Consider the following 27,617-nt stretch of genomic DNA (forward strand, 5'->3'; position numbering starts at 1 on the left):
TGCAGTTTTGCAAAAGTAGGCAGAATTCAATAACAACTTTTTGGCTGACTAAAAAATAGGTACTACCTAATAAGATGTCAGATTTTTACCATTCCTAAGTAATATTCAGATGGCTTATCTCTGATAATTTATGTTACCTCTATTATGTGTAAGGCCCAAAGACAGAGTAATAGCTTAAAATCATTTTGCATTCTGTAGTTTAAGGCAAAATTGATTTATGTGACTATCACCAATAGCTCAAAGTATTCAGTAAAAGTGCTTGATTTTATTCCATAAAAATGCATAAACTCTTGAGATATTTATGAGTGTTTATGTGTGTTTGACTTAGGTAGAAATATAGCTCAAGGAGATTAAATGTTTGAGTATCACATCATCCAAACTCCCTGGATTTGAAAGTACAGCTTGGCCGTCTATAAGTTTGTCTCTCTTTGGGGGCATTATTGCTTTCTCACTTATAAAGTCAAGATAATAATAACGACCCAGTGTTACAGCATTGGTCTAAGGATTACCTAAGTATAAAATACTTGGTGTAATGTCCTGGCACAAGGTGTGAATAGTGTATTAGTGTTGACTCTTGGTGTTTTTACTAGGAATGGCAGCAAAAGGATAGAACTAAAAGCTCTGGGGCTGAAGGAATGGTGCAGTGGTTAAACATGAACTCTGTTGTTGCTGCTCATAACTGCCTGTAGCTTCACTTCCAGGGGCTCCTGTGCCCTCTTCTGACAACTGAGGCACCTCCACTCATGTGCATGCTCCCACATATGACACATATACACAATAAGTAAAATCTTAAAAAATATTTATGAAAGCCTAAACCTCATAAGGTTTCCAGAGTTTAATCTCTTCTCAATGTTGTTCTTCCTTCCAAATTAGAGCTCCTTCCATTACTTGTGTTTTGTTTCTGTGGCCCAAAGCAGAAGCCATTGCCACAGTGGCTATTTATGTTAAAAATTTAATATTAAATAAACTAAAATTTTACTTTCTGAGACTCTTTAAAGTGTTCAGTGGTGGCCTGGAAAGGTGGCTTAGCAGTTAAGAACATTAGCTGCTCTCCCAAAGCATCTGGATTCAATTTCCAGCACCCACATGGAAGCTCAGAACTCTACTAGGGATCCTCTTCTGGCCTCCTTAAGGCACTAGGCAAGGGGTGAACAGTCATACATGCAAGCAAAACACCCGTGTGTATAAAATAAAAATAAAATTGAAAATAATGTCCAATGACCCTACGTGGCGAATGGCTACTTTATAAGGCAGGAAGAAAATACAATATTTGGGTTATTGAGAAAAGATCTATCAGAGAATACTGTTGAACAAATACCAAGGGAATTTCTCTCACAAAACAAAACAAAAAGACCATTACCACCATAACTATAAAATCCTATACTTTTTTTTTTTTTTTTTTTTTTTTTTGTAGAAAGTAGTGAACTAAAGACTAGGTGTGGTGGTACATGCCTGTAATCCCAGCATTCCGGGAGGCAGAGGCAGGCAGATCTCTGTGAGTTGTAGGCCAGCCTGGTCTACAAAGTGAGTGTAGGACAGCCAAAGGCTACAAAGAAACCCTATCTCAAAAGACAAAAACAAAAAGCCCAAAAGAACAACAACAACAAAAAGAAAGTAGAGAACGTTGACTCAATATAAAGCCACATTGTAATTTTTTGTTGTTATCTTTTGATACAAAGTCTCATGTAGCCCAAGCTGGCCTCCAACTCTGAGCTGAGATCCACCTTGAACTCTTGGTTGTACTGCCTCCACCTCCCAAGTACTGGGATTACAGGCATGAAAAGCTACATCCTAACTGACTTGAATGGCCTGGAGTGAGAGACCATAGTGAACTTGACATGGGGAGATGCTTAGGAGTGAGATCCCTCAGAAGTAGCCCTCCAAAGCCACATTGACTTTTAGAACATTAACATTTGTGGGAAAAGGCAGTACAGGAGCTAATGTTCAAAAACCTATCTGACATTTCTCAAACACCTCTGTTGTACACTCTAAGAACCAGGAGCCATTAGCATTATAATATTTCAACTTCACACCAGAGAACCTGAGGCTGCTAAAAAGTCTTCAAGTGAATAAGCAGAAAAGCTGACATCCCCAGAGCGATCCGGTTAGTACCACATACCAGGTCTTAATCATGATTGCTATGCCCCTTTCATGGACAGAAATAATAATATTGGCTAAGTAAAGACATAACTCATACAGAGTCTGTTTAGCTTCACTCTAGGTAATGGCCTTGGAGGCATATTAATTCCTAGATACCATCCCTTGGGAAACAGGGAAGCAGGAATGGAATAGAATCCAGATTGAACAGGAAAACTGTAATCCCATCTGTAGTTGGCCTCAGAGGGGAGGTCCAAACGAAAGGATGCTCCTGGTACCTGGGGAAAAAGAGCCTCTTCTTCTCCAGGTAGTTATTCAGCCCCCGCTGGATATCTTCCAACAGAATGTTGGCTTCCTGAAGCTTTTCCGTCATTCTTGGCTGGTCAGCTGCCACTAGAACTCTTGTGTCTTTCACCTGGGACACACACACACACACACACACACACACACACACACACACACACACACGGGTGAAGATCATTATGGATACTCAAAGCTTTGAGGTTAGACATGCTAATGAATTCATGACCAGCCAGCCAACTAGTGATACTGCCCACCCAACTAACTATTCTCTAAGGCTCTCCTAGTCTCACAGGGGCGACTGCACTCAGGGTTGGCTGAGTAGGGGTGGGGCCTCACAAACTAACTGAATCAATTTCATCTGAACATTTCGGGGGTCTAAAACCCAGACCATGACATTCTTTTCTGACTTGTGCTGATCCCTTGATCAAGGAACTCTGGGGCCATAAAAGGATCCCCTTCTGCCATGCTACTCTGTGGAAGAGCAGGCTAGTCTGCAGGGAAAGCTCCAAGTGAGCATGGAGAGAGGAGTATAGCTCCAATGGCTTTCTTGGCTCTCTGTTAACCCTTTGGGAGGCCTGGATGCACTTTTGTGTCTGTGTTCTATGAATCACCGAGTAGTTTTGCTTGGCCTATACTTAATGGGTTTCTATAACACAACCCTGCTCCATTGGCTGGGCCATACCACCCCCTATCCATACCTTGCCTCTATAATCCAGACCACAGGTAAGCCAAGCAGATACACTCCTTTGAGAAATTCTCTGATTATGTGCCACAATTTTGAATGCCTCTCATGAAGGGAAAAGATGTGTCCTCTCAGGAGATACACCTTACACACATGGTGAAACCCATCCTTTGAAGCTTGGTTCTAACATCATCTGCTTTGGAGGTGCCCTTGACACCTCCGGGCAACTGCACTGCTCCCTGGGGTCTACACAGCTGACATATATCACAATGTCATAGCTTCTTTTAATTCGAGCCTGTGCTCCTCATAACCACGAGTTGTAAGAAAGTGAAAACTATGCTATCCTCAAGTATTTTCTCACTTCTAAGATCATATCTGAGTTGCCATGGTACCAAAAAGGTCATTAAGTAACTCAGTATAAGTATACATTACTACTTGAAACCTAAAAGGATTCCAATCTATAAAAATGTTATTGCATTGCTCTATATCAATCTCTTCTATCTCATTAGATGTGGTAGGCAAATAATGTAAACTGCTAAGAGCTTTCTCCAGGGAGGTAAGATTTCACATTTTTCTCCTTTTTATATCTCATATTTCCCCATTTGAAGTTTTAATAAATTGTAACAGTGATATGAAATATCAAATAAAGGGCTGGAGAGATGGCTCAGAGGTTAAGAGCACTGACTGCTCTTCCAGAGGTCATGAGTTCAATTCCCAGCAACCACATGGTGGCTCACAACCATCTATAATGTGATCTGATACCCTCCTCTGGCCTGCAGGTGTACATGTAGGCAGAGCTCTGTATACATAATAATAAATAAATAAATCTTTTTAAAAATCAAATAAAAAAAACCCAATTTACTTGATAGTTTCAAGGGACGTAGATGCAATGCACATGCTGGTGCCTGGTACCACCTCCTGCTGGTGATACGCAAGAGATAAAACTCACCGCCTGAGCCATGAGTGACTTCCAGTAATTATCCACAGTGCCAAACTTCTTGCCTTCCTCTGGCATCTGGGCTATGATATCTTCTGAGCTGAAGATCGGTTCCAAGTACAGCCAAGTGACTTGGCATTTTAGCCAGGCATCCAAATTATCCTGCACCCGAACTAGCTTTTCTTCCCATTTCTGTGAATTTAGCATTCCACATCTGAATCAGTCACCTGCCACTCTGCAGGTGTGTGTTCACACACATCCAGTGAGTGAACATGCAGATGGATGGAATCGTGCCATCCTTCCTTCCTTCCTTCCTTCCTTCCTTCACTTGTTTAACAAATACCTATTGAAGTGTATCTCATGTGGTTACTGTTCCAGGGAACATGGATATAATGAAACAAAGCCTTTCACCTTGTGGAGCTCACATTTTTTAGTTAGGTAGATAACAATGACAAAGCTTATTATTTGATATGTAATGGTCAGGGAGCCATATATAGATTCATATATCATATGTGTGTGTGTGTGTGTGTGTGTGTGTGTGTGTGTAAAAACAATTTAATTCAATATCTCATGAGATATTAACAAATCTATTTGGATTAGAGAGATAGCTAAATTCCTAAAGTTCTTGCTTCTATGCCAGAACTCAAGTTAAAACAAAAGCAAAGAGCCTAGTGTGGTGGCATATGCCTGCAATCCCAGTGCTGAAGAGGTGGGGACAGGCAGGTGACATCTGGGATGGCTGGCTAGTAGGCCTGGCCTACTTGCAAGCTCCAGACCTGTGAGAGCTCTTGTCCTCAAACCAAAAACAACAAGGAGGAGGTTGGTGTCCCAAACTTTCCTCTAGTTCTCCCTCCCCCTCCCTCTCCCTCCTCATCCATGTCTCTCCCCTCTCCTCTCTCCTCTCCTTTCTCCCTGTATTCTCTCTCTCTCCTCTCTCTCTCTCTCTCTCTCTCTCTCTCTCTCTCTCTCTCTCTCTCTCTCTCTCTCTCTCTCTCTCCCTCTCTCTCTCTCTCTCACACACACACACATACACAGACACAAAGTAAAGTGAAGATATTACCAAATCTCATGTTTACAGATGCAGACTCCAAACACAGTAGTTGAAACAGCCTCCAAAACTCACACAACTAACGGTAGAGGCAGAACCAGAATTCGGACCCAGAGGTTTGGGCTCAGGAAGCCTATGTCACTTTCTGTTTTTCCCTTGTGCTCTACCCCTAACCTATACTCCCCGCTCTGACCTATCCCAATTCCACAGACAAAGAGCACGGGAGGCTGAACTTCTCCAGTCACATGACTCTTGTTCTGGATTACTTAGACTATAAAATATTTGGAAATGATCCTTTTGTTTGGCATAGTCAAGCCTCATCTACTCTTTCAGAAGCCTGCTCCAATGGGCCAGCAGGTGGTGAGCTTACTTGGTCACCATTGCTCTCACTCTGCATTCATTCCTCCTTTCACTCTTCTATTCAGGGAAAGGGAGGTTGACTCTTTTCATTGAACTTGACTCCCCACCCACCCACCCGCACACTTGAGAAACTGAGACATAAAGTGTTCATTGGCTATTTTCTTACCCGACACTCTGCTTCTATTGGCTTGATGAATACGGAGCCACACATAGTCTGTGTCTTTATGACATGATCATCGAGGAGCAATTGAATGTCATCAACTGCGCTCAAGATACTGGTATCCTGCAAATAAAGATGCCCTTCCAGAGTCAACACCATGAGACCCGCTTGTTTCTCCCATCCCACTACCCATGCTGATTCTAGAAGGTTCCAAAAGGGTTTGCAGTGTAGAGCCCTCCACCTCAGGGAGACAAGCACCTATGGCTTACATGAGGTTTTCTCACCAGAAACAGACAAACAAACAAAACATTTATTTCTTTATTTAGAGACAGGGTCTTGATGCAGAAGTTCCTGCTTCAGCCTCCAAAGGACAAGTGTGTACCTGGCTCACGTTAGCTATTAAGATACTCATTGTCAGGGGGCAAGAGCACGCCTGTTATCCCAGCACGCTGAAGGCTGAAGCTGAAGGCTTCATAAGATCCTGTCTTGGTAAACAAAATGTGCCCAAAACAAAAGAAACAAATCTTACTGTCTGACTTCTTTGCAGAAATCAGTCGAACCCAGAGGTGCACCAAGAGTCTAGGGGTGGGGTGGGGGTGGGGTGGGGTGGGAGAGGCTTTGTCTTCTTCCTCAAGTTTCTGCCTGCCTGGCCACTTGCTTTTCTGGTTTCCTCAGGGGGCATCAGCTTCTAATTCAATGGGTAGGGCTTAGACTCCTGTACTGCAGCCAACTCAGAGGGCTTCTTGTAGTTACTTTAGAATGAAAGTCAAAAATTATTTTTTATTTTAATTCATGAGTTCTTTTTAAATGTCTACTAACAGGCTATGCTTATTTTCATTTAATTCCTTCATAAGCAAAGCTTTGCTTGTTGTTTTGTTGTGTATAGTGGCCAGTCCCATGATAAAAGTACACAGACATGTAACCCCAGTTTGGAAATTTCTGTCTTATACACTTGGTGAGTTCTGTTCTGCTATCACATATGGGTATCGTGTCTTCAGCTCCTATGAATGGTACTCTTTCCCCTGAGCCATTGCAGCAGATAAACTGGTAAGAGTCTATCACCTACAGCAAATCTGGTCTTTCTTGCTCTGATTTCACTTCCTTCAAGCCTGTAGATAGAGATGTAGATGCAGATATGTATGATGCAAATGCAGATATGGACTAAATCTGGCTTTGGATATATTCTATCTTTTCTGTGTATCTACATGGAAAAGCATTTCCAGCTATTCATAGACTGGCATCTTTATTGTCATTCTGCTATTTACTGTCATTCAAGTTATTTCAGTCATAAATTTTGAAGACAAATAATGGGCCTGCTTGTAGGCCCCTAGTTGAACTCTTCATCACATCCCAGCAGCCTCTAGAGCAGTGTCTGATCCAATCAGAACACACAGCTCATGGAACCCAGGAGACCTGGCCTTGTTGGGAGAGACCCAGCAATGAACTCATTTGTCTTCAGTTCTCCACCTCCCTGATCGGTTCATGATGTTCCTTATCTAATGGTGAAACTAAAGTACTGTGACCATCAAAATCAAAGGGAGAAAGAAGCCACTGGAGAATGACATGTCACTCAGAGGGAAGGGAAGTGCTGAGATCTCCAGAGTTTTGGGTCTATGCTGAATATTTGAAAAATAGAGTAGTGGGGGTGTGGCTAAGTATCAGTGGGGGTGTGGCTAAGCATTGGAGTGCTTTCCTAACATTAGGGAAGCCCCGAGTGCAGTCTGCAGTGCTATCGGAAGGAAAACTAGGAGGGCAACTGCAAATACTCAGGCACTCAGAGGCTAGAAGAGCAGGACAATAAATCAATTTTGATCTTCTTTTTAAGCATCTCAAATGAGTCTGCTGTGCAGCTAGCATTCGAGCTGCTGTTCTAAAAGCCAATGGGACGCAGACTGTGACTATCTTACCTGTGACCTCCCATGTCTACCCTATGCTTTATCACAAGAGCAAACTAGACCCTGGGGTTACATAAGCAAATGTACCTCCACATTCATTATACAAACTCATATGCTATCTATAAGCACCTATGAAAAAAGGAAATCCACACCCTTATGGCTCAAACTGCTAAGTGTCTGGGAATTTGCTAGGGTCCTGAGGTTCTCCAGGCCCCACTTTAGTCTTCATGAATCATGTGAAAGAGACCCCAAAGGAATTCCTGTACACATTAGCATCTAGGAAGTGGGATGTTTTGTTGTCAACCTCAGACATGCTTCTAAATGACCTGAGTTGGTGTGTGTGTGTGTGTGTGTGTGTGTGTGTGTGTGTGTGTGTGTGTGTGTGTAAAACAGGAGGTTTTCTCTATTCCTTTGCACTAGGTCAAAAGTCCTTTTGATTTCAAGGCGCATAGGTTCAGCGGAGTGTGCGAGCAAGGATGGTGGGTACAGGATAGGCAGGCAGAAGCAATCAAGATGCCAAGGGTTGTTCTTCTGTGAGGTCTGTTGCAATGCTGAGTGAATCATGTCTGTATCTACTACATAACACACACGGCTGCTTTCCCAGAGTTCCCACTGGAATGACTCACGGTGTCCCTGTATTTCACAAAACTGAACGTCATGTTGACCCAGTCTAACTTCATCTTCTCCAAGTTTTTCTCCAGAGAATATTCCTTGCTGGCAGCTGCACCAATGGGCTCCAGCCTGAGGAGAGAGCAAACCAACAGCAACTTGACCAGGAGGTGGCAGGGGAAGCACCCGAAAATGATTTCAGCTGTCTTAAGAGAATTCCAAAGCTTTGATTTCACCAAAATGTTTACTCTAGGGTTTGCCAACTATTTTCAATGTGTTTCTTGCTCTGCGTACTGTTGTCTTTGGGGGCTGTTAGAAGCTGAGTATGTTTCCCCAGAATTCACATCTAATACTGAATCACTTAAAATGTGACTGTATTTGAAGAGTGTATACTGAGATAATTATATCAAAATAAGGCCATGAGGGCCAAGCCTAACCCAGCATGATTGAGTTACATCAGTCACACAGAAACAGAAGACCATACTAGGAAATACTCGGAAAAGATGGCTGGCTATACACAAATGAGAGAGGCCTCAGAAGAGACTAGCCCATGGTCTTGGACTTCAAGACTCAAAAATTTATTAAAAAAATAAAGTTCTGCTGCTTAAGCCATCCAGCCCATGGCACTTTGTAATAGTAGCTCTTACAAATTAGTACAGGCTGACTGACGGTGAGGCTCAGAAAGCAATAACCCAAAACATGGTGCTTTGCCAGGCCAAGGACAATGAATGAATGGAGATCAGAAAGTACCAGAAAAAAAGATTCAGAAATTAATTAAAGCCCTTCCACTCTCCAGCTTCCTCCCCCAAAACAAGTCATAGAAATTCAAGTTCTTCCTCCTCCAGGCACCTTTCTCTATACCTTGTATGGGAGGTGGCCATAAAAAACTCACTGACATGTCTAACAGCAACTGATAACACTGTCCTTCCAGAAGGTTCCTGTGACATATACAGGATAAAAGAATTAATGCTACACAGAGAGAAGGCATGGAGAATTTGGGCATTCAGTTGTGAAGGCTTTCCCTCTCCTGGTCTGTTTCCATTAGCTCAAGATCCTTTTGTCCAATCACATCTCTACATAGCCATCCATTTTTTTTCATGGAATTTAAGTATAAAACTGGTCCCCCTCCCCCTCTGAGAATCTGAGTCTTCTTTCAGAAGGTTCCCATGATATATAGCTTTGACTAAATATATCTGTTATGCTTTTCTTTTATTAACCTATCCTGTTATGGCATGCTGAATGTGACCCTTCTGGTAGGTGAGGAAAAGGGGACCACGCCTATTCCACCCCCACATTAGATACTTTTCTGTCATGAAAGGCTGCTGTTTTGAGTGTGGGAGAGTATTCAGCACCACCCTTGGCTTCTTACCTACCAATAGCAAGACTTCCAAACTACATCCCCACTGCCCATTGGAATGCAATGTGAACCACATATACAATTTTAAAGTGAGCCACATTAGAAGAAAGGCAAGAGGCAAACTCACTGACGATAACTTATTCCATTTAAAATATTATCATTTTGAATAATGAATATCAAAAATTGTCATTTACTTGGGTGTGGTGGTGCACACCTTTAATCCTAGTACTTGGAAGGCAGTGGCAGACAAGTTTATATGATTTTAAGGTCAACCCAGTCTACACAGTGAGTTCAAGGCCACTCACAGGTACAAAGTGAAACTCTCTTAAAACAAAACAAATCAAGCCAAAATTGTCACCCACTTGTATTCTCTTTTTCTCGCTAAGCCTTTGAAACCCAGGATGTGTTTTCAAGTTCCAATACATCGGACCTAGACTACCTACATGCCAAGGGCTTAGTAGTGACATTTGGCTTGGCTTGTGCCCAGGATAGCACTAAACTAAAGGATTTTTAAAAAGCCAGGCCCACCCTTACATTGATCATCAGGTTGGGTGGGGCCTGAGAACATGCTTTTTTACCTAGGTCCTCCATGGTGGAGATGCAGTAGCTCTAGGTGCCACACCCTGAGAACCATGAGCATCCCTCTAGATCCCATCCAAGCTGTGCAGCAAACTCAAGTTGAGGTAACATACAACCTTTCCATCTATTACTTTAAAGGGAGCGTGGAAAGGATAGATTTTAAAAATAGCAATTAAGAGGCTGGGAGATGGCTCAGTAGTAAAGTGCTTGCCATGCAAGCATGAGAACCTGCGTTTGATCCCCAATACTCAGGAAAGAAAACTTGTGGTGAATGTACCTCTCACAATCCCAGCACTGGGGAGACTGGGGGCTCCCTGAGGTTCACTGGCCAAACAGCCTAGACTACTTGGCTCCTACGGACTGACATCCCAGGTTGACGTCTGGCCTCCACTTGTATACACACGCGCACACACACACACACCCTCATACTCACAAACATACATAGGATACCTCCCCGCAAGAAAAACAGATAGAATAAAAATAGCCATTCAAATTTTGCAAGTTCTCACACTAGAATTCCAGGGCACCCGGGGAAGGAGAAAAACAAGAGATCCTTCATATGTGTTTCATGGGGGTTAGTGGCCGGAGAGTCACCCTTCCTTTGCTGTTCATTTTAAGAAGGGGAAACTGAGGCCCATGAAGGGTGAGTGGCTTTGCTCCAAGTTCTAAGAGCTGGGCGGAGTCTCAGGCACACATTTGGCTTTATGTTTCTTTTTTAAATAAAATCCCAGCCTCCTTTCTAGTCCCAACAATACCAGGAAAAGAGCTAGCCACTTGAGTAAGTCAGCCCAAGGTGGGGTCACTTACAGTTGCTTCACAGTGACCCTGAAACAAAACCCATCCAGAAGGGAGGGATGACCCTTACTTTTCCACAAATTTGCCGATTCCGAATTCCAGCATGTTTGCGAGGCAAGTCGTCTCTGTGGGCTTGATCTCATAGCCGATGATCTCACTGATCTGCAAAGGAAGGAAGGAAGGAAGCAGGAGATGGTTGGGTAAGGTAGCACTGCTCAATAGAACCTCTTTATAAGGATGCTATCATCCCTGTCCAGTGTTGTAGCCACTGACAACCCAGGAGGCTTGAGCCCCCAAACTGAGGCTGATCAAATGATAAACTGAGTTTTTATGTTCAGTTAGTTGTAACTAGCTTATATTCAATTAAATGGCCATATGGAATGGGTGGCTATTGAGCCTGACATTGGGGGTTTGAGGGCTCAGGAGGTGTTGAGCTGTTGTAGAGCCACACTGTACCTGGTTTCTCCAGACTTTGTCTCCCCATCAGTTCAGAAGTACCCAAAGACTGGAACAGGGCCTTGGTTGTGCTGCAGGGAGTGTTTGCTCAGTAAGGGGTGTGTGTGTCTGTCTGAGGTGCTCTCCAGTGCTCAGTGCAGACACATAGGAAGGATTTCTCTTCAAAAGCATTCCCTACACTGGGCTTGTGATCCTGGATGCTCAGGCTACAGAGTGAGTTCAAGGCCAGCTTGGACAGTTTAGTGAGATGCCATCCCAAAATTGAAAGGAAAAGGTGATTAGTGGCACAGCATGCACCTAGGTTTAATCCCAGTACTGCTCAAAAACACAACAGGTAAGAAGAGCCCTCGCTGTCCATCTGGCTGGTGTGGCACTCCCTCTAGCTTACCTTTTCAATGCAAACACTCCTCAGGGAGCTCTGAGGGAAGCTCTTGGGAGACCCGGGTAGCACCAGGCTCCCCCTTGCTAAAGAAGAGACGAGGACTGAAGCATTCTGTGTGGCCATCTAACCTATGGCTGTATTTTGCCTCTATTTGGCCACCAGAGGATTAGAAAATGCCAGAGCAGAAAGGAGTGTGGGCTACATGTCACATTCTGTCTTACCCTGTGTCCTTGGTACCTGACATTTGGTAGGTACCAGTAAGTGTTTGTGGAGAAAAGCTTGACTAGATCAGAGAACTCAAATGGCTCCCAATCTGGGATCTGGGGACCTCTGGGGGATCAGTATGGTAATAGACTAAAAATAATGAACATTCATTGGGGGCTTACTAGGAACAGTATTGTTTTAAGAGCTTCATGCACTTACTTTGGTCTCATAGCACCACAGAGAGCATGGTAATGCGTTATTGCCACTTTAGATCTAAGGGATCTGAGCTGGAAGAATTATCTCGTCTAAGACCATCTGGTTAATAAATAGCAGAGTTGGAATTTGGATCCAGTTCTGACTCCAAAAATATGCTATCCACCAACCTCTCATATCTCTCAAAATTCTCCTATGTACAGTTGTCTGTATTATGTACTGAACTTCAGAGGCTCTGGACAAAGGTAGCATTCAGAAGAATTTTACAGAGCAGAAGCTGCACAAGCATTTCTAGTATTTTTTTTTTTTCATTTCTAGTAGTCTTGACCTTTCCCTTATTATTGAAAATATTTACTGTGTGTGTGTGTGTATGTGTGTGTGTGTGTGTGTGTGCGTGCACATGCATGTATGCATGCATTTGTGTGTGTGTGTGTGTGTGCGCGTCTGCCTGTCTGTCATAGCACACATGTGGAAGTCAGAGGACAATTTTCAGGAATTGCTCTCTCCTTTTGACATCTGGGTCCTGGGGAATCAAAATCAGACTGTCAGGCTTGGTGGCAAGCTCCTTTACCTGCTGAGGCATCTGATTAGCTCCATTTATTCTTTTATACATTGAAAACAGTGATACACTGACCATCTATCGGGATAAATTACAGTACAAAAAGCACTCATCATAGTAATTGGTCCACAGTCAGGATTTGAAGATTGTCAGAATTTTTAAATTCTTTTAAAAAAATTACAAATACTGGCAAGACATTTGTTTCTCTAGTTCTGAGATCCTGGACTCACGCTGTCTACATAGACATTGGTCCCTTGTGGCCTCTGAGCATCTCAAACGTGGCTCATCTGAATTGAGACATGCCAAATTCTTCCCACTGCTGATGTTCAAGTTGATGGATACATAAATGATGTGTACTAGTTTAGAAACCATTTACATATAGTTTTTTTTTTTACTTATTTCCCTTTACTTTATATGTAAAGTATGGCTGGGTTGGAGATACAGCTTAGTGGGAGAGCACTTGCCTAGCATGCACAAGTTCCTAGGTTCAGACTTCACTAACACACACACACACACACACACACACACACACACACACACACACACACACAAACAGGAAAAACTTGCAATCTTAAAGTGTGGCTGCTCGAAGCATTAGCATTTATATACAGCTGGTTCTGTACTTAGGGATACTTAGGGGCCCAGTTTTGGTCCAGAACACTGGCTTCTGTTTTTTGAAACAGGGTTTCTTTTGTAGCCCTGGCTATCTTGGGCTCATTTTGTAGACCAGGCTGGCCTCAAACTCACAGAGATCCACCTGCCTCTGCCTCCCGAGTGCTCTTTATGATGATGTGTTTTCTTGTCCCATCTTATTTCAAACCAAACATCAATACCGTGTTGGTATCCATAAAGACTATGACTCAAACACAGGGCAGTTGTTTTTGCTGCAGAAGTTCAAATGACCAGAAACTACAGCTTAGCTGTTCTAGAACCCTAGAACAACTGTCCTCAGGCCTTGAGAGATAGTAAGTGGCTTAGTTTTGGGAGCCTTTTGCCAGAATGAGAACCTATCTAAATGGATCTCCTGAGTGAGACATTAGGGCAGATGGTAGCTTTGCCAAGTCTGGGGCTGTCACAGGTGTGGGTCCCTGAGTGGAGACAGTTCATAGGACATCTGGTGACCCATGTGCTTTCTCATGAGCTCAGTCTGTTGGATACCCACTTTAGAGGCTCATTGCTTCCTTCCTGGGGCTATGTTCTGTTGTTAGTGTTGGTGTATTGCCATGACTGCCTGCTTTCTTCCTCACTCTTTGGGTGTTCCTAGCTCTCTTGTCATCATAAGCCAAGCAGACCTGGATTCTAATTCCCTCCTGGTCCACTAACTAGCTATATGACAAATTGATCTTTTTAATATCAGCTTTTCTAACTGTGAACTGGAGATAAGTACAGTCCCCATTTCAAAGAGTTGAGGAAGATGAAATGGGAGAATTCAAATAAAGCATGCAATACAATGTCTGAGGCTTGTACCTGATCTAAGATCACTACTTCATTATAAGTCTAAGGAATATCTTCCAATCTGTCTAAGTGGCCTATGAAGAGACTTAAGAATGCCTAAGGGTAGCTGGGGTTTTTAGTGTTTATACGTGAGAACATCAGGGTAACAAAGAACACACCAGAGAGAAGGAATGGAGGCCCCTGGTGTGGTTTATTTTTTAAATTATATTTGATATGTTTTGGGTTGCTGAGGCTCCAATTTAGATGCTTGTGCCTGCTAGGCAAGCACTCTACAGCTGAGTTACACCCTTGCAAAGAGAACTCTGAAACAATAAGAAGTCATCTGTTCACCCAACATTCTTAGCTCCCCACATAAGTCTAAGGTCTAGGCCATCCATAGCCATGCAGACAGAAGGCCCCATGGGCATCAGTGAGGCCAGATGCCCTTTAGGGTAGAGGCCCATGGGAAGGGTTCTCACCTACCTTCCGCACAGCAAGGACCCTTGCTGAGGTCCTTATTCTCCTGCTTTACTGTGAAGTTGAAGACAGCTCCTCCCTGCAGACGCTAAAGCACTTATGTGTCAACATCCCTGTCTTTCTGTAGAGATCAGCGTGCTCCCAGCCATGGGCTTGTGGGGTCCACTCAACATGATATGTGTTGAAAGATTGGCTCTTTCCAGGGGCTATGACCTCAGTCTCATGCATATTTCTGAGGGAAGAATCTGCCCATGTCAAGCTGGCCACATCACCTCTTTACACAGCAACTTGCCGGGGGAGTGCATTTCAAGACCACTTGTGTGTGACAGTCACTTTAGAAACACAGCAAGCCTTCCTCTGTGTGCTCACTGTTCATACCGTTCTCGCCCCCGTCACACTTCACTTCTTATAAAAATCCTAACTATTTTAAGGAAGAATATTTATTATTCCAATTTATAGGCCTAAGGAGTTTAAAGAGGGCAGTTCACTTCTTTCTTTTTCTATTCGTTTGAGAAAAGGGCCTCACTCTGTAGCTCAGGCTAGCCTGGAATCTACTATGTAGCCTGTCTCCACTTTGCAAATGTTGGGATTCCAGGAATGTGCCACCACACCCAGTGTGCCAAACTCTTTCTGAACCTAGCCTATTTGACCAGAAAACTCCACACCAAAGGCAGCCTGCATAGGGATCAACTGAGATCATTTTCAAGGTCCCAGAGAAAGAGGGGACCTTCTTTCTTTTTGTGTATGGAGGAACAAATCAAAGCTCTTCCACCTTGACAGTAACCACTGCCTCGAGTATTTACACACCAGCACTGGGCCCCAACAAAAAGGACCAAACTGGCCACGAGACAGGAAGTTCATCCCGTGATCCACCTATTCTCTTCCTGAAGGCCAGCATGCCCGGTACAATCTCCTAGGCCTCAGGCAGATTCTCTTTCCCAGGGTTCCCAGGATGGGGCATGTCTGGACCACACCAAGAGTGACAAGAACCTGCTGCCAGTGCCGCTCCTTCATCCCAGGGTTGCAGGAGATGGTGAGGATGGGGATGTGCTGCTTGAACTTCTCAATCTTCAACTTGACGTTCTCTGCTAAGCGTCTGGGCGCAGGCACATCTACCAAGGTCTTGGTCAGCTTGTATGTTGTCCTCCACATATTCCCTATCTCCTCTGCAATTTCCTCAGCATTCAGTAAAAAGAGGGGGCCTGGAACAAAGAGAAGTTCAGACTATGACGGGGGTGCTTGCCGTGTGTTAATTCCCTGGAGTTGAGAACAGTGCCGGTTGTATTGAGATGAGCAGAGGTTCTGGGCTAGGACCTGGATCAGAAGCCCCTGCTTAGCCAGTAAAGCCTTGTCCAGGCATCTGCACCAGCATGTGCCGTGCAAGGGAACCACAGACTCCTAGAAAGGTGACTGTGGAATCAATGTGCGACAGTGTAAACAAAGGGCAAGCTTCAAGCCTGGCATACACTGGATGTAGGTTCAGGGTGCTCACAGTTCCGATTAGTTTTAAATGCCATCTCAGTAGTGTTAAAAGGAGCTTCAGAGTGTTGTGAAATAACAGTTGGGGAATGGGAGCCCTCTAGAGTTCTGAGAATTTTAATATGACTTTGAAATTATTAAACAAATACAAAGAGCGCAGGCTCAGGGGAGAGCCCTCTAGAGTTCTAAGAATTTTAATATAAGTTTGAAATTATTAAACAAATACAAAGAGCACAGGCTTGGTGGATAAAGTGGGGTCTGATGTGGATCTCCAGCACCATGTTACAACAATAAACAAATAATAACAACAATAACTAAAACAAGCTGGGTGTGATGTTGTGTGTCTGTGCCCTCAGCACAGAGGTGGGGGAGACAGGTAGACTGTGGGTGCTCTCTGGCCAGCCAGTAGTCAGAATGGAGAGCTACAGGCTCAGTGAGAGGCTGTTCTCCCCACCCCTCCTCTCCCCTCCCCTCCCCTCCTCCCCCTACACAAAAATTTTAAATGAATGACACTGCAGTTTTAAAGTACTTCAAAACATTAGCTTCCCCCCCTTTTTTGGGAGGGGTAGGAGTTTTGACATTTAGCTTTCACATTCAGCCTAGATCTTCCTATGGTACTGCTTCTACTTCCGGATGGAACATTCTAGAGTAGCATTACTTCCTGCACTATGATAGAGCTAACTGACTCATAAACATCTCCAAATCACCAGGGCTGCCTAGACCAAATGCAACTTCACTCGCTTAACATGCCTCAGAAATGTAGTGTTTTTGTCAAATCACTAAAAATTACGTCTTAAAGTAGGTGCTAACAGAATAGTTTAGAAGGATGGAGAAGCTGCCACTTCCAGGATGAGGGACCCCTGCCTGGTAGGTTGGGGGACTTGTATCAGCAGGGGGAGTACCAGCAGGCTAAGACAAGCTCATGTCTTCACCTCTCAACCACACAAGGGCCCCTCTTCACCTACAGGCTCCGGGGTAGAGAGACTGACATAGAGAAGGGCTTCTCGTTCAGGAGAGATTTCCCTAGGGAGCAATAGCACAAGGAATTATACTTCTCAGGGCATACTTAGCTTCAGTGGCAATCATGAGAAAAATGCTTAAAAAAAAAAAAAAGAAGATGAAAGTGAGATAATATTTTAAACACTCAATCAGCAAACACAGTTTTAAAAGTTGTCTTTAGATTTGTGAAGTATTAGAAACAATCACCTTCAGAAACTGCTAGAACAGTGGTTCTCAACCTGTGGGTCATGACCCCTTTGGGGAATTGCATAACTCTTTTGCAGGGGCCACATATCAGATATTCTACATCCATTTACATTATGATTCATAACAGTAGCAAAATTACAGTTAAATAGCAATGAAAACAATTTTATGGTTGGGGGTCACCTCAACATGAGGAACTGTATTAAAGGGTCTCACCATTAGGAAGATTGAGAGCCATTATGCTGGAAGAATTGAATTAAACATCACTTTTCTGGAAGACAATAATAAAAGCCATTTTCTTCCACAAAAGTCATTTTTAAAATCTTATTAATTTTTGCAATATGCCTTTTGGAGCCTAGCCATTTTATATTTTGGGATATATCTTAAGAAAATAGTATAGGGGATAATAAGAGTGATTCTGTTCAAAACACACTACATACATACACATATGCACACATATATACACACATATGCATAGGTACATACACACCTATACATATATACATAACATGAAATTGTCAAAGAATAAAAAAATGTTTTCAAAAAGAAAACAATCATAGTTGCCCAGAGAACTGCAGTGCAGATGTTCATCCAGCTGTATTTACTGCACAGAAAACCCTAGAAAAGAATGTCAACATCTCTGATTTCATCCTTTTAACACCCTGCACAGAGACGGCATCCAGGACCTATGAAAATCAACTGTTTCCCAGTAGAAATCCCGTCTCCAAACCCATCTCCCAAGACCCATTCTGACATACTCAACAGTAGCTAATAGCCTCACATGAATGGTTGCAGTCTTCTCAAGTTGAAGAAGTTTTTCTCCCAGCAAATTTGTCACTTCTCTGTTCAATGTGACAAGGCCTCTCAAACTGCTAGAAGCAAAACTCTAAAAGCCACTCAGTTTTTCTTCCTTCCTTCTTGCCTTATGTGTCTCTTACGCTCTGTTGATTCTGCCCACACAGTGTCTTCCTAGACTCCAGAGCCCAGATTGAAGGCAGGCTTTAGATGTCCCCGACATTCCAGCCCATCTTAAAGCAGCACCACAGAGGAGCTGTTCTCAGTATCTCCCCTGTTTCTTGGAATCACCACCATGACAAAGGCCCTGGGTGCTGATCTGATTTAGACCCAGAAATAGGTCTCTTGCTCTTTGGTTCCTAATCTCCCCTTCTTATTACATTAAAACAAAACAAAACAAAACAAAACAAAACAAAACAAACAAACAAACAAAAACTGTGACTGTCTTCATCCAGAGTGTCAGAATCCAAAAAGCAAATCTGATTAATAGCTGGCTGGGCGGACCCACAATCCCCGCCCCCATCCCCGCTGGCCCAGCAGGGTTAGAACTTCACATACCATTCATCCACTCCTCTGACTTGATGCTGAACTCATAGGCCGTTACCCACAGCTGCTCATAGGGCACCTTGTTGACCATGAGGGTTTGCAGAAGAGGGAAGGAACTCTTTTCCTTCTCCAACAGCTCCTCTTCCTTGTTGATCAACTGTGAGGAAAAGAGGAGGCTGTCTGTTGGGCCAGTGGTTCTCTTGAACCCTGGAAACCTACATGACAGACTCCTCAGCTCTGAGAAAGCCACGTGGAGGAGGCAGATGCTCATTCAGTGGGGTCTACTTAGCGAGAAGGTCCTTCTGCTGCCCCTGAGGGCCATGGTACCATGGTACCACTGGAAACTGATAATTTGATAGTTTCTCTGTATCATCTTTGTTACCAATATACTATAGACCTGTCTTTATTTTCATAATTTCTACAGGAAATTTACTTGGTCATATGACTGTTTACCAGCCTTCTTGCATTAACTTGCCTTAAAGGTAAGAACTTCACTTCTTTTAAACAATCTTAATTGACCATTGAAGAAAGTAACTTAATGGCTCCAAGTCTTTTTTTTTTTCTCCCATGTTAAGTGGGACTGGGGATAACAAACTCCAAAGGTTTGTCCCAGGCATTAAGACAGCTACTTTCATGTTACTTGGCATATAATGGGTAGGCAACAGGCATAAGCACTTACCTTGCAGCACTGCCTATGGGGGCTTTAGGGCTTACAAACACCTGTTGAGATGTAGACAACATGAGGGGAAAGGTAGCTGAACTTACTCATGAGAAAATGGGCCAAGCAAACAGTGTCAATAAACTAAGAACCAGGATGACCAGACCTTAGGGTCCTAAGTGCCCCTCTCAGGGTTCCAAACCTCAAATTCTGTCAGTGCCAGGTCTAGATTCTTAGAGAGCTCATTGAGCTTTTCTACATTGTTCTTCATTTCTTCTGTGGTCATCACTTCACGCTTCCTGAATGTTTCCAGCTCTTTGCTGTAGCCTTCAAGTCTTGACTCAAATTCTGAGCACCTGAAAGCAAAGACAGCCCCGTCACATTAGAATCTCCCATTTTCTGCTCTTTCTGAGTTATCATCCTGGGAAGGGTTTCTTTTTTTTAATGAGTCCTGATTCTGTATCTATCTAAACACAAATGAAGAAGAAGAGGAAATAAAAAGAAAAGTTAAAGCACCCACAAGATAGGCTGCTATGAGCCTACTGGTGACTAAGTGTGCCTATAGAGTTTTCCTGTCTAGGTAAATACATGCTCAGATATGTATTTTCTTCATTGCTCATTCATTCCACCATTATATATTTATTGTAAAAGCCAATACATCCAAGAACTAGGCATCAGAAAAGTATCTGTGAAGTATGCTATCAATTTCTATATTCTCTTGTAACATGCATTTTAGTTGGGGAAAAAAATAAGCATGGATGGGTGGGTGGATGGATGGATGGATAGACCCCAGATATATTAGAGATGGATGAATAAATCCATAAAGATGGTTCTGAGAATTGCACATGCTCTAAGGAAAAGAAAACAGAGTAGAGCGAACAGACTGCCTTGTATTATCCACTTTAGCTGGAGTGATTGGAGAGATTTTCCCAAATCTGTCTACTCCATCCATGTAATCAACAAATCTGGTCTCCATTTGTTTCTTTTTCTACCCAGTTTAGGTAGGTGATCTACTGTTTAATGGATAGGATCTAGAGCCAGAAGTACTTGGCTCAAATGTCTACTTTGATATTTAATAGCTATATGGTCTTTGGGCATATCACTTAAACACGCTATACTTCAATATACATAAAGACAAAGTATGAACTTAATAGCAAAATTAGTATAACTTCATTCAGAATTGAGCTTGGCTTATCATAATCATTGTATAAGCATTTGCTCTCATTGACTAGAATGTAAATCTATAAAATTTCCTCATTAATCCTACATTTTCCCGGCAGTTGCAGACTGTCTGGCATGCAGACAACAATCAATATTCATTGAATGAATGAGGAGCTTGTCACCAAGAACAGCTCTAGTGACAGTCCATACATTTTGCTAATATCTTAGGTACTTAATTTTATTGTGACAATTTGAAATGTTCTTTTTTTTTCCCTAAGAATTCTTTAAGAGAGTTATTTTTCAAGTGATGAGGTTTGGCTCTTGTCTCTAATTGTACATGTGGGAGGCAGCCTCTGATATGATCCCTATCTCCTGGTTCATACACTGTATAATTGGCTCCCTTGAGTTTAGGCTAGATGTGCTAATTCACATCTTATAAACAAAATATAGCAAAGAGGAAGGCCTGTTCTCTCCAAGAAAGTTCACAGGATGGCCAACTTCTACTTCTTTTGTCCTCTCAGTCTCACTCCAAAGGAAATCAGCTCCCCTGTGGAGAGGTTCGTGTGGCGAGACATAGAGCCAAGGGCCAGTGAGGTGCTCAACCATCCTGCTAATAACTAAGGGAGCAAGGCCAGAATCAGATCTTCAGCCAGTGGGACTCTCAGACCACCCCACAGCCTGGGCTAGCATTCTGACTTCACAAGAGATCTGGTACTGGAGACATACAGCCAGGCATACAGCTCGCTGGCTCTTGGAGTGTCCAGAGACACTGGGAGATAAATCCTCATTGGATTAAGATGTTAGGTTATGTCATAATAGAAATTTAGTATGTACCATTATATAATTTCTGCTCCTTATAATATTTTTGAGATCTGAAACATGGCCAGTTATTAATGAGTATCTCTGGGCTTTTAAGAACAGACATTCTATATTATGGGGTTTCTGACGTGCTGTTATGAATAGAAGCTCCTGGAAAGAGCTCCACCTCTCACTGAACCTTATCTGCAAAGCTGATTGAAATTTCAGTGATGGTGGAGAGGTTGAGATATTTCAGGTACCAAAGTCTAATTATAATTTCTCCTGGGCTATCTTTAGCTCTCTTGCTCACCTCTATGTCTAATGTCCTTGTGACTAAACCTTTTGGAATGCATTAGCCTAGCAGACCACCAGCTACTGCCAACCACAGTGTGAAGAATGATGTCAGCCTCTGGGCTGGCAGCACAGACTTCTCTGCTTTTGCTGTAACTCCAGTGCCTAACGTTTCCCCCACTGTATGTATCCGAAAGGTGCCTGCATTTATAACTGTCTTTGTTCTGCTACTGTGAAAACTTCAACAGACTGTTACCACATGGGTACACAGAGTTTGGGGTAACCTGAATCTGTGTTCCCTAGCCATGGCACTCAGTTTTGGTTAAGGGATAAACTCCTTTTAGCCTTTGTGTGGTAGGAGCTGTGTCTTCAAGTTGACATGATGTAAATGGAGAGAGAATGACAGACATGCCCTGCTGCTGAGTCAAGATTACTATTTATTCCATTATCTCCATATTCAAGTTACTCTTCTATCATGCACTAGGTCGTGTGATTTATATATAAGATTTGATGCCTCCTTTAATTTCCTTTTACCTATCTAAGTAACTATCTTTGATCCACTGATTCCTCCCATGCCCAAAGTGTTATTAGCCAACTGGAAAGCTAGACAATCCTCCAGCCAAGGGACATGTGACTTCATCCTCTTCCTAATCATCACAGCTCCTGTGGCCACTTGGTCCTTCTTGGAATTCTTCCTCTTCACATGGCCTGGGTGACAAATACCATAAGGAGAGTAGGGGGAGAAGTCACCATGCTTCAGCGAGTCCAGACAGACAATGAAGGCTGGAACGTTTACCACCTATAGCTGACCCTGATATCATGCTGGTTGATGATCACTAAGGCATAGTGGATAGACTTCGCCAGGTACAGCTCATAGACTTGGGCCTGAAGCTACTTCTTCGGGAAATTCTCAGTGCTCAGGCCCACATAGAATCCAGTTCTATCCTTCCTCACCCAGCACCCCAGTACCCAGGAGCGGCTGAAGACAGACATTGTCCTCAGGAAGATGCCCTGGGGCCTTTCAGTCCAGTGTCAGTAGCTCCTGGGTGGCCTTGTGGGTCTTGGCCAAGGTAAATTTGATATTTTGGGCCTCACATTTGTTCCAGAGCTCATATTTGCCAATCAGCTTCAGTTTCATGCAATTTCTCAAAAGGCCTCTGTGTGGGTTTTATTTTAAAAAACTAGCATGTTGGTTCTCACTAATATTATTTTACTGTGACTAACATTTCCCTTTTCTTGTTTTATTTTAAGTTTCCATTTTCCTTTCTGTGTGGCATGCATGTGTATTGGCACACATATGCATGTACACATGCATGTGTGCTTTCAATGCATGTGGAAGCCAAGGCTGATATGAGGAATTATTCTTGGTTGCTTTTCTACATTATTCATCAAAGCTCAGTTTCTTAATCAATCAAATCCAGAGCTTGACAAGATAGCCAGCTTTCTCTGGAGATCCCCCCAAGGCTGAAATTAAAGATGGCTGCCATCTACACCCACCTGACATTGTACATAGCTTCTGGGGATTCAAATGTCAGCAAGCATTTTAAACACTGAGACATCTCTCCAGCCTCTGTATCAGAGTGTGTGTGTGTGTGTGTGTGTGTGTGTGTGTGTGTGTGAACTGTAGGTACATGTGGGCATCAGAGGACAACATTCAAGAGTTGGTTCTCTCTTTTAACTCTGTGTTCTGGGGACTGAACTCAAGTCATTGTTTTGTGTGGAAAATGTTCATACCCACTGATCCATCTTGCCAGTCCACTTTTCACTCTATTACATATGATAGCCTTGGTTATAGACAGCTTAAGTTTTCCCTGATGTCCATAAGAATGGAAACTATATTCATAGCAAGACTAAATGAATTTTTAAGACTTTGTGTGAAACAAGAGGCAGGAAAAATACAGAGAAAGACCTCTTAAAGGCACAACCAGAAAACTCTAGAGATGTTGCTAAACAACTCAGTTTCTTAAAAATAAATAAATAAATTGAAAGTGAAAAAATAGGAGTTGAAGTGGGCTAGGAGACTTGTAGAATAAAAGAAATTGGAGAGACATAATGGAATGAAATGTTGTAGCCATTCATTATTCAGTTTCTCGTTGAAGTAAATGGAATATAAAGAAAACATCTAGGACCCTTTCTGGTCCCAGGTTAAAATCTTCAACAACTTTCTACTCTGGTTATAAAATGAAATGCACACATATTAACATGACTTTAAGCATCCAGTTCTCTGACTTTATGGCCTCTGCTAAGCATCCATCCTCCTAGGCAAGTCTTCCCACCGGGGAGCCATTGCCCATGCTGTCTAGGTTGGACCCAGCCTCTCTCTCTTTCTCCACATCTTCACTTTAGCAGCTACTTCTCAAGTCTCTTCTGTAGGAGCCCTCCTCTAACTTGCATCGGGCACAACCACAATGGTGGTCCCTGCTCGTGTTCTTCATAGAGCATCTGCACTGTCCCGCTCTGTCTTCCATCTTCCCTCCTGCCTGTCATTCACACAAGGGCGGGGACTCTGAGAAAGAAATGGCCATGGGAATCACAAGAGGCAAGAAGGGTAGATGCTACCCTGTCCTCCTCTTGATCATCTGAGCTGCTAGGGAGGCATCCTGCTTTAGTTTCTTCCAGTTTGATTCCTCTTCTCGGCTTTTGTTTGGTTTTGCTTTGTTATAAGCTGCTATTTTAGACTCTGGCAGGCATGAAAAGTATCCTAATTGTGAACAAATTCCCATCAGATCTGTGAGTGCCTGTCTCTTGGAAAGCAGAGTGCTATGTCTAAATCTGTAAGGCTTGGTGCAAACCCATTCCCTGAGGCATCTCTTCTTTTTCCAAAACACCAAAGGATAATCCACCACATTCTGTGATAGACAGTAGCTTACGTCTATGTGCTGTCTGTCATCTATACTGCAAATGACCACAAAAACTACCACAGAGTTGAACAAAATGGGGGGAGTGGGACAAAACTAATAGTGCTGTCATCTACACAACTACAGCTGCAGCATACCTTTTTACATTACCAAATCTCATAAGAGAAAAATCTCCTAAAAGTAGTTATGAATTTTCCTAGAGGACAACACTACACAGACTTGGTGGTTACACTAAAATATTACCATTATCATCCTTCGTGATTTCATATAACTGCTTAGCACATTATAATGTCTCTATTATGTTGTGTATATGTGTGTGTATATATCCACACATACATACACACATATGTATATATACATATATATATATATGAATTTCATGTGATAATACATTCAGTAAACTAGTTTGAGTAAATGAGCTCTCCTTGGAACTACTGGAGTCAAGTGAGAATAATGGAGGGATTTAATAGTAGGGATTGGCCACAATTCTGGTAGAAAATAGAATTCATTCTGAAGAACAAAGTAAGTAGCCAGGTGATGATGGCAGATGCCTTTAATCCCAGAACTCAGGAGGCAGAGGCAGAGGCAGGCAGATTTCCAAGTACAAGGCCAGCTTGGTCTACAGAGTGAGTTCCAGCACAGTCAGGGTTACACAGAAAAACTCTACCTTGAAAAAAAAAAAAAAAACAAAGTAAAAAAATTCAAAACTTAATTAAAGACCCCTAACAGGAGTAATACAGGTAGGGTTAAAGGAATTTATGCTTTGTGTCCACATAGTCTAGCACAGGATGTTTTAAATGCTGGTTCTCCATGGTTGGCACTATTTTGGGATGCAGTGGAACCTTTAGAAGTCCAGCCCTAGCTGATGGAAGTAGGACAGACACTAGAGGTAACCCATTGAAGGTTACAGGCAGCCCCTGGTTCTTGCTTTGTTCTCTCTGCTGCCTTGTCCATCATGACATAGACAGCTCCCATCACACACGTCTGCACTGTGTGAAATGAGCAGTTCTGCCATACCTCACCCCAACTGACTTAAATCTTCTGAAACCGCATGCTGAAATAAACTTTTCTCCTCTTACATTGTTTCTGCCAGATGTTGTGGCCATAATGCAAAAGTAACCAATACAAACCACAAAACTAGTCAGGCAATGAGCTGCTAGCACCGAAGGGAAGCCATTACGTCCCTTGTGGCAGAGGTAACAATGAGGACTGGAAGAGTGAACACTGACATTCAGAGGGATGCTGATACTGGTGCTGGTGCCCAGGGCCACACAAGGCAAGGGAGAACAGAAAGCTCTTTAATCATGTTCTGGCCTTCTGTAGGACTCACCATTGCCAGAGCCCAGCCTGGATGCAACAGACAATGGAACCAGAGGCTGTAGGCTGGAGGTAAGCCTCTCAGGCACTTGGAGGAGAATGCACAGCAGTGGGGAGTGGGGAGAATGCTTGACACTGAACCCCAGAACTGATGTGAATTGGAAAATGAGGTCTGCTACTCTGGAGAGGAAACAAGACTGCTTCCACAGTAGATGAGCACATGGCTGTTGTTCAGCTTTCCTCACTCACGTTTGAGGTGGAACAATGGCAATCAGCATTTACCAAAGGAAGCCAGATCCAGGGCTGCCTCACTGAACCTCTGTGAGATGCTAGAACTCAAGCATGAGCTGATAGGTCCAGCTGAGAGTCCCTGCCCAGGGAGGAGCAACCCTGCACTCCTCCCACACTGCATGTGGTGGCTACTGCTTCTCCCTGAACATACACTGCCTCCCATCACACTTACTTACAGTAATCATCTTTTTATCTTCTTAAAGGACAGGGTCTCTCTATGTAGCTCTGACTGTCCTGGGACTTACTGTGTAGAACAGGATGGCCTCAAACTCACAGAGATCCTGCCTGTTTTTGCCTCCTGTGTACTGGATTAAAGGCCTGCGACACTACGCCCAGCTGTTATAGTCATATTCCACCAGAACATCCACAGTGCTCTGGGAATTAAGAAGCATTTCTCGGCTGGAAGAGGTCACCGTTCAAGGAGAAGGAAGCATGCAGTTTTGGCTGCACCTGATATGACGCAGTACAACCAATACATCTCATCTCATCCCTTCTGCATGGTGAAGTAGACCCTAATGCATCCTGCTTTTTAGATGACAGAGGTGAAGCTCAAAGAAACGACAAAACAGCTTGGATTTCTTCACCTGACTATCACCTGGCTTTGCTTTTTGGTTAGCCTTAAGTGCACAGGCCTGGGGATGCCACATATATGTGCATGTGGGGATATACTGAAATCCCTTGTATTGGTTGCTCAGTTGTTCTGAAAATCTAAATTGCATTGGAACATAATCTACGAACTTAAAAAGAAATTAGTCTGCCCAGCAAGCTAAGTTTTAGGATCTGGAAGACAGAATCTAGTTAGGTAGGGACAAGGCTTTAGGTAGAAAAATATGCTTTCTCTTAAGTTTTTCTGTATTTCTCTATGTTAAGGTATTAATTTCATAGCCAAATACACACCCATGTATCAAGTAGAGTACATGGCATAGTAAAAGTCCACGAGTCCCTATGACATGTGATGAAGGAACACACATTTTACAGCTGCATTAGCACTGAGCAGGAGCAGCTGCAGGACAGACCGTGGCTCAGGCTCCTGGCAAGCCTTTCTTCTCCCTATCCTGTTATCTCACAGCCCCCAGTCTCGAGTGTAAGGCTGACACGTCCACTCTTATCACTGTTTTTGCCTTTCTCTCCCTGTACCAACCACTGTTATAACAAGCCACCATTTTTGACTTTCTCTCTGTGCACCACCAAATTCCCATTGTTTGAACCAGGAAGGAGGGGTTTGCTGCGTGAAGCAGCTTAGGGAGAACAGTCCTCATTTCCTTCTGACTTCAACATTGCCCACACACCGTGGGGCATGGAGAGGGGCTCTAGAAAGAACCAGAAATCTCCAGACTGGGTGGTTGTTTAGAAAGCCTGGCCTTGTGCCCAGAGTGACCCCAGGCTCTCCCTGTACCTTTTAATTAGGTCCATCTCTGCCTGATCCCTCTTGTTAAGGAGCAGATTTCGGCTGTTTTCAAAGACATCTTCTATCTGGTCAGGCCAGAGGAACAGGGTGCTGTTCAGTTTGATATCCTCTTCTGTAAAACAGAGAGTCTGCTGTAGGGTGCTGTTCAGGATGTGGGGAATCAACTCAGCAGGTAAAGGGTCGTCGGAAGTCCCACTTATGAGGGGTGGTAGGAAACAAATGGATTCCTGTGGATGAAATGCTAGAGAACCAGTGTTCACTGGAT

General features: G+C 43.2%; 1 protein-coding gene across 1 annotated transcript in view; it reads right to left on the bottom strand.

Moving 5' to 3' along the window:
* Dnah3 (dynein axonemal heavy chain 3) overlaps window positions 1–27,617 on the bottom strand; it is a 170,208-nt gene that overhangs the window by 115,781 nt on the left and 26,810 nt on the right. Inside the window, 9 exon segments of the mRNA XM_051145144.1 lie at window positions 2,376–2,512; window positions 4,032–4,211; window positions 5,594–5,710; window positions 8,109–8,223; window positions 10,893–10,984; window positions 15,538–15,749; window positions 18,583–18,727; window positions 19,431–19,584; window positions 27,341–27,464. Coding sequence (XP_051001101.1) covers window positions 2,376–2,512; window positions 4,032–4,211; window positions 5,594–5,710; window positions 8,109–8,223; window positions 10,893–10,984; window positions 15,538–15,749; window positions 18,583–18,727; window positions 19,431–19,584; window positions 27,341–27,464 — 1,276 coding nt within the window.

Source organism: Acomys russatus, chromosome 5, assembly GCF_903995435.1.
Source record: "Acomys russatus chromosome 5, mAcoRus1.1, whole genome shotgun sequence".
Lineage (NCBI taxonomy): Eukaryota > Metazoa > Chordata > Mammalia > Rodentia > Muridae > Acomys > Acomys russatus.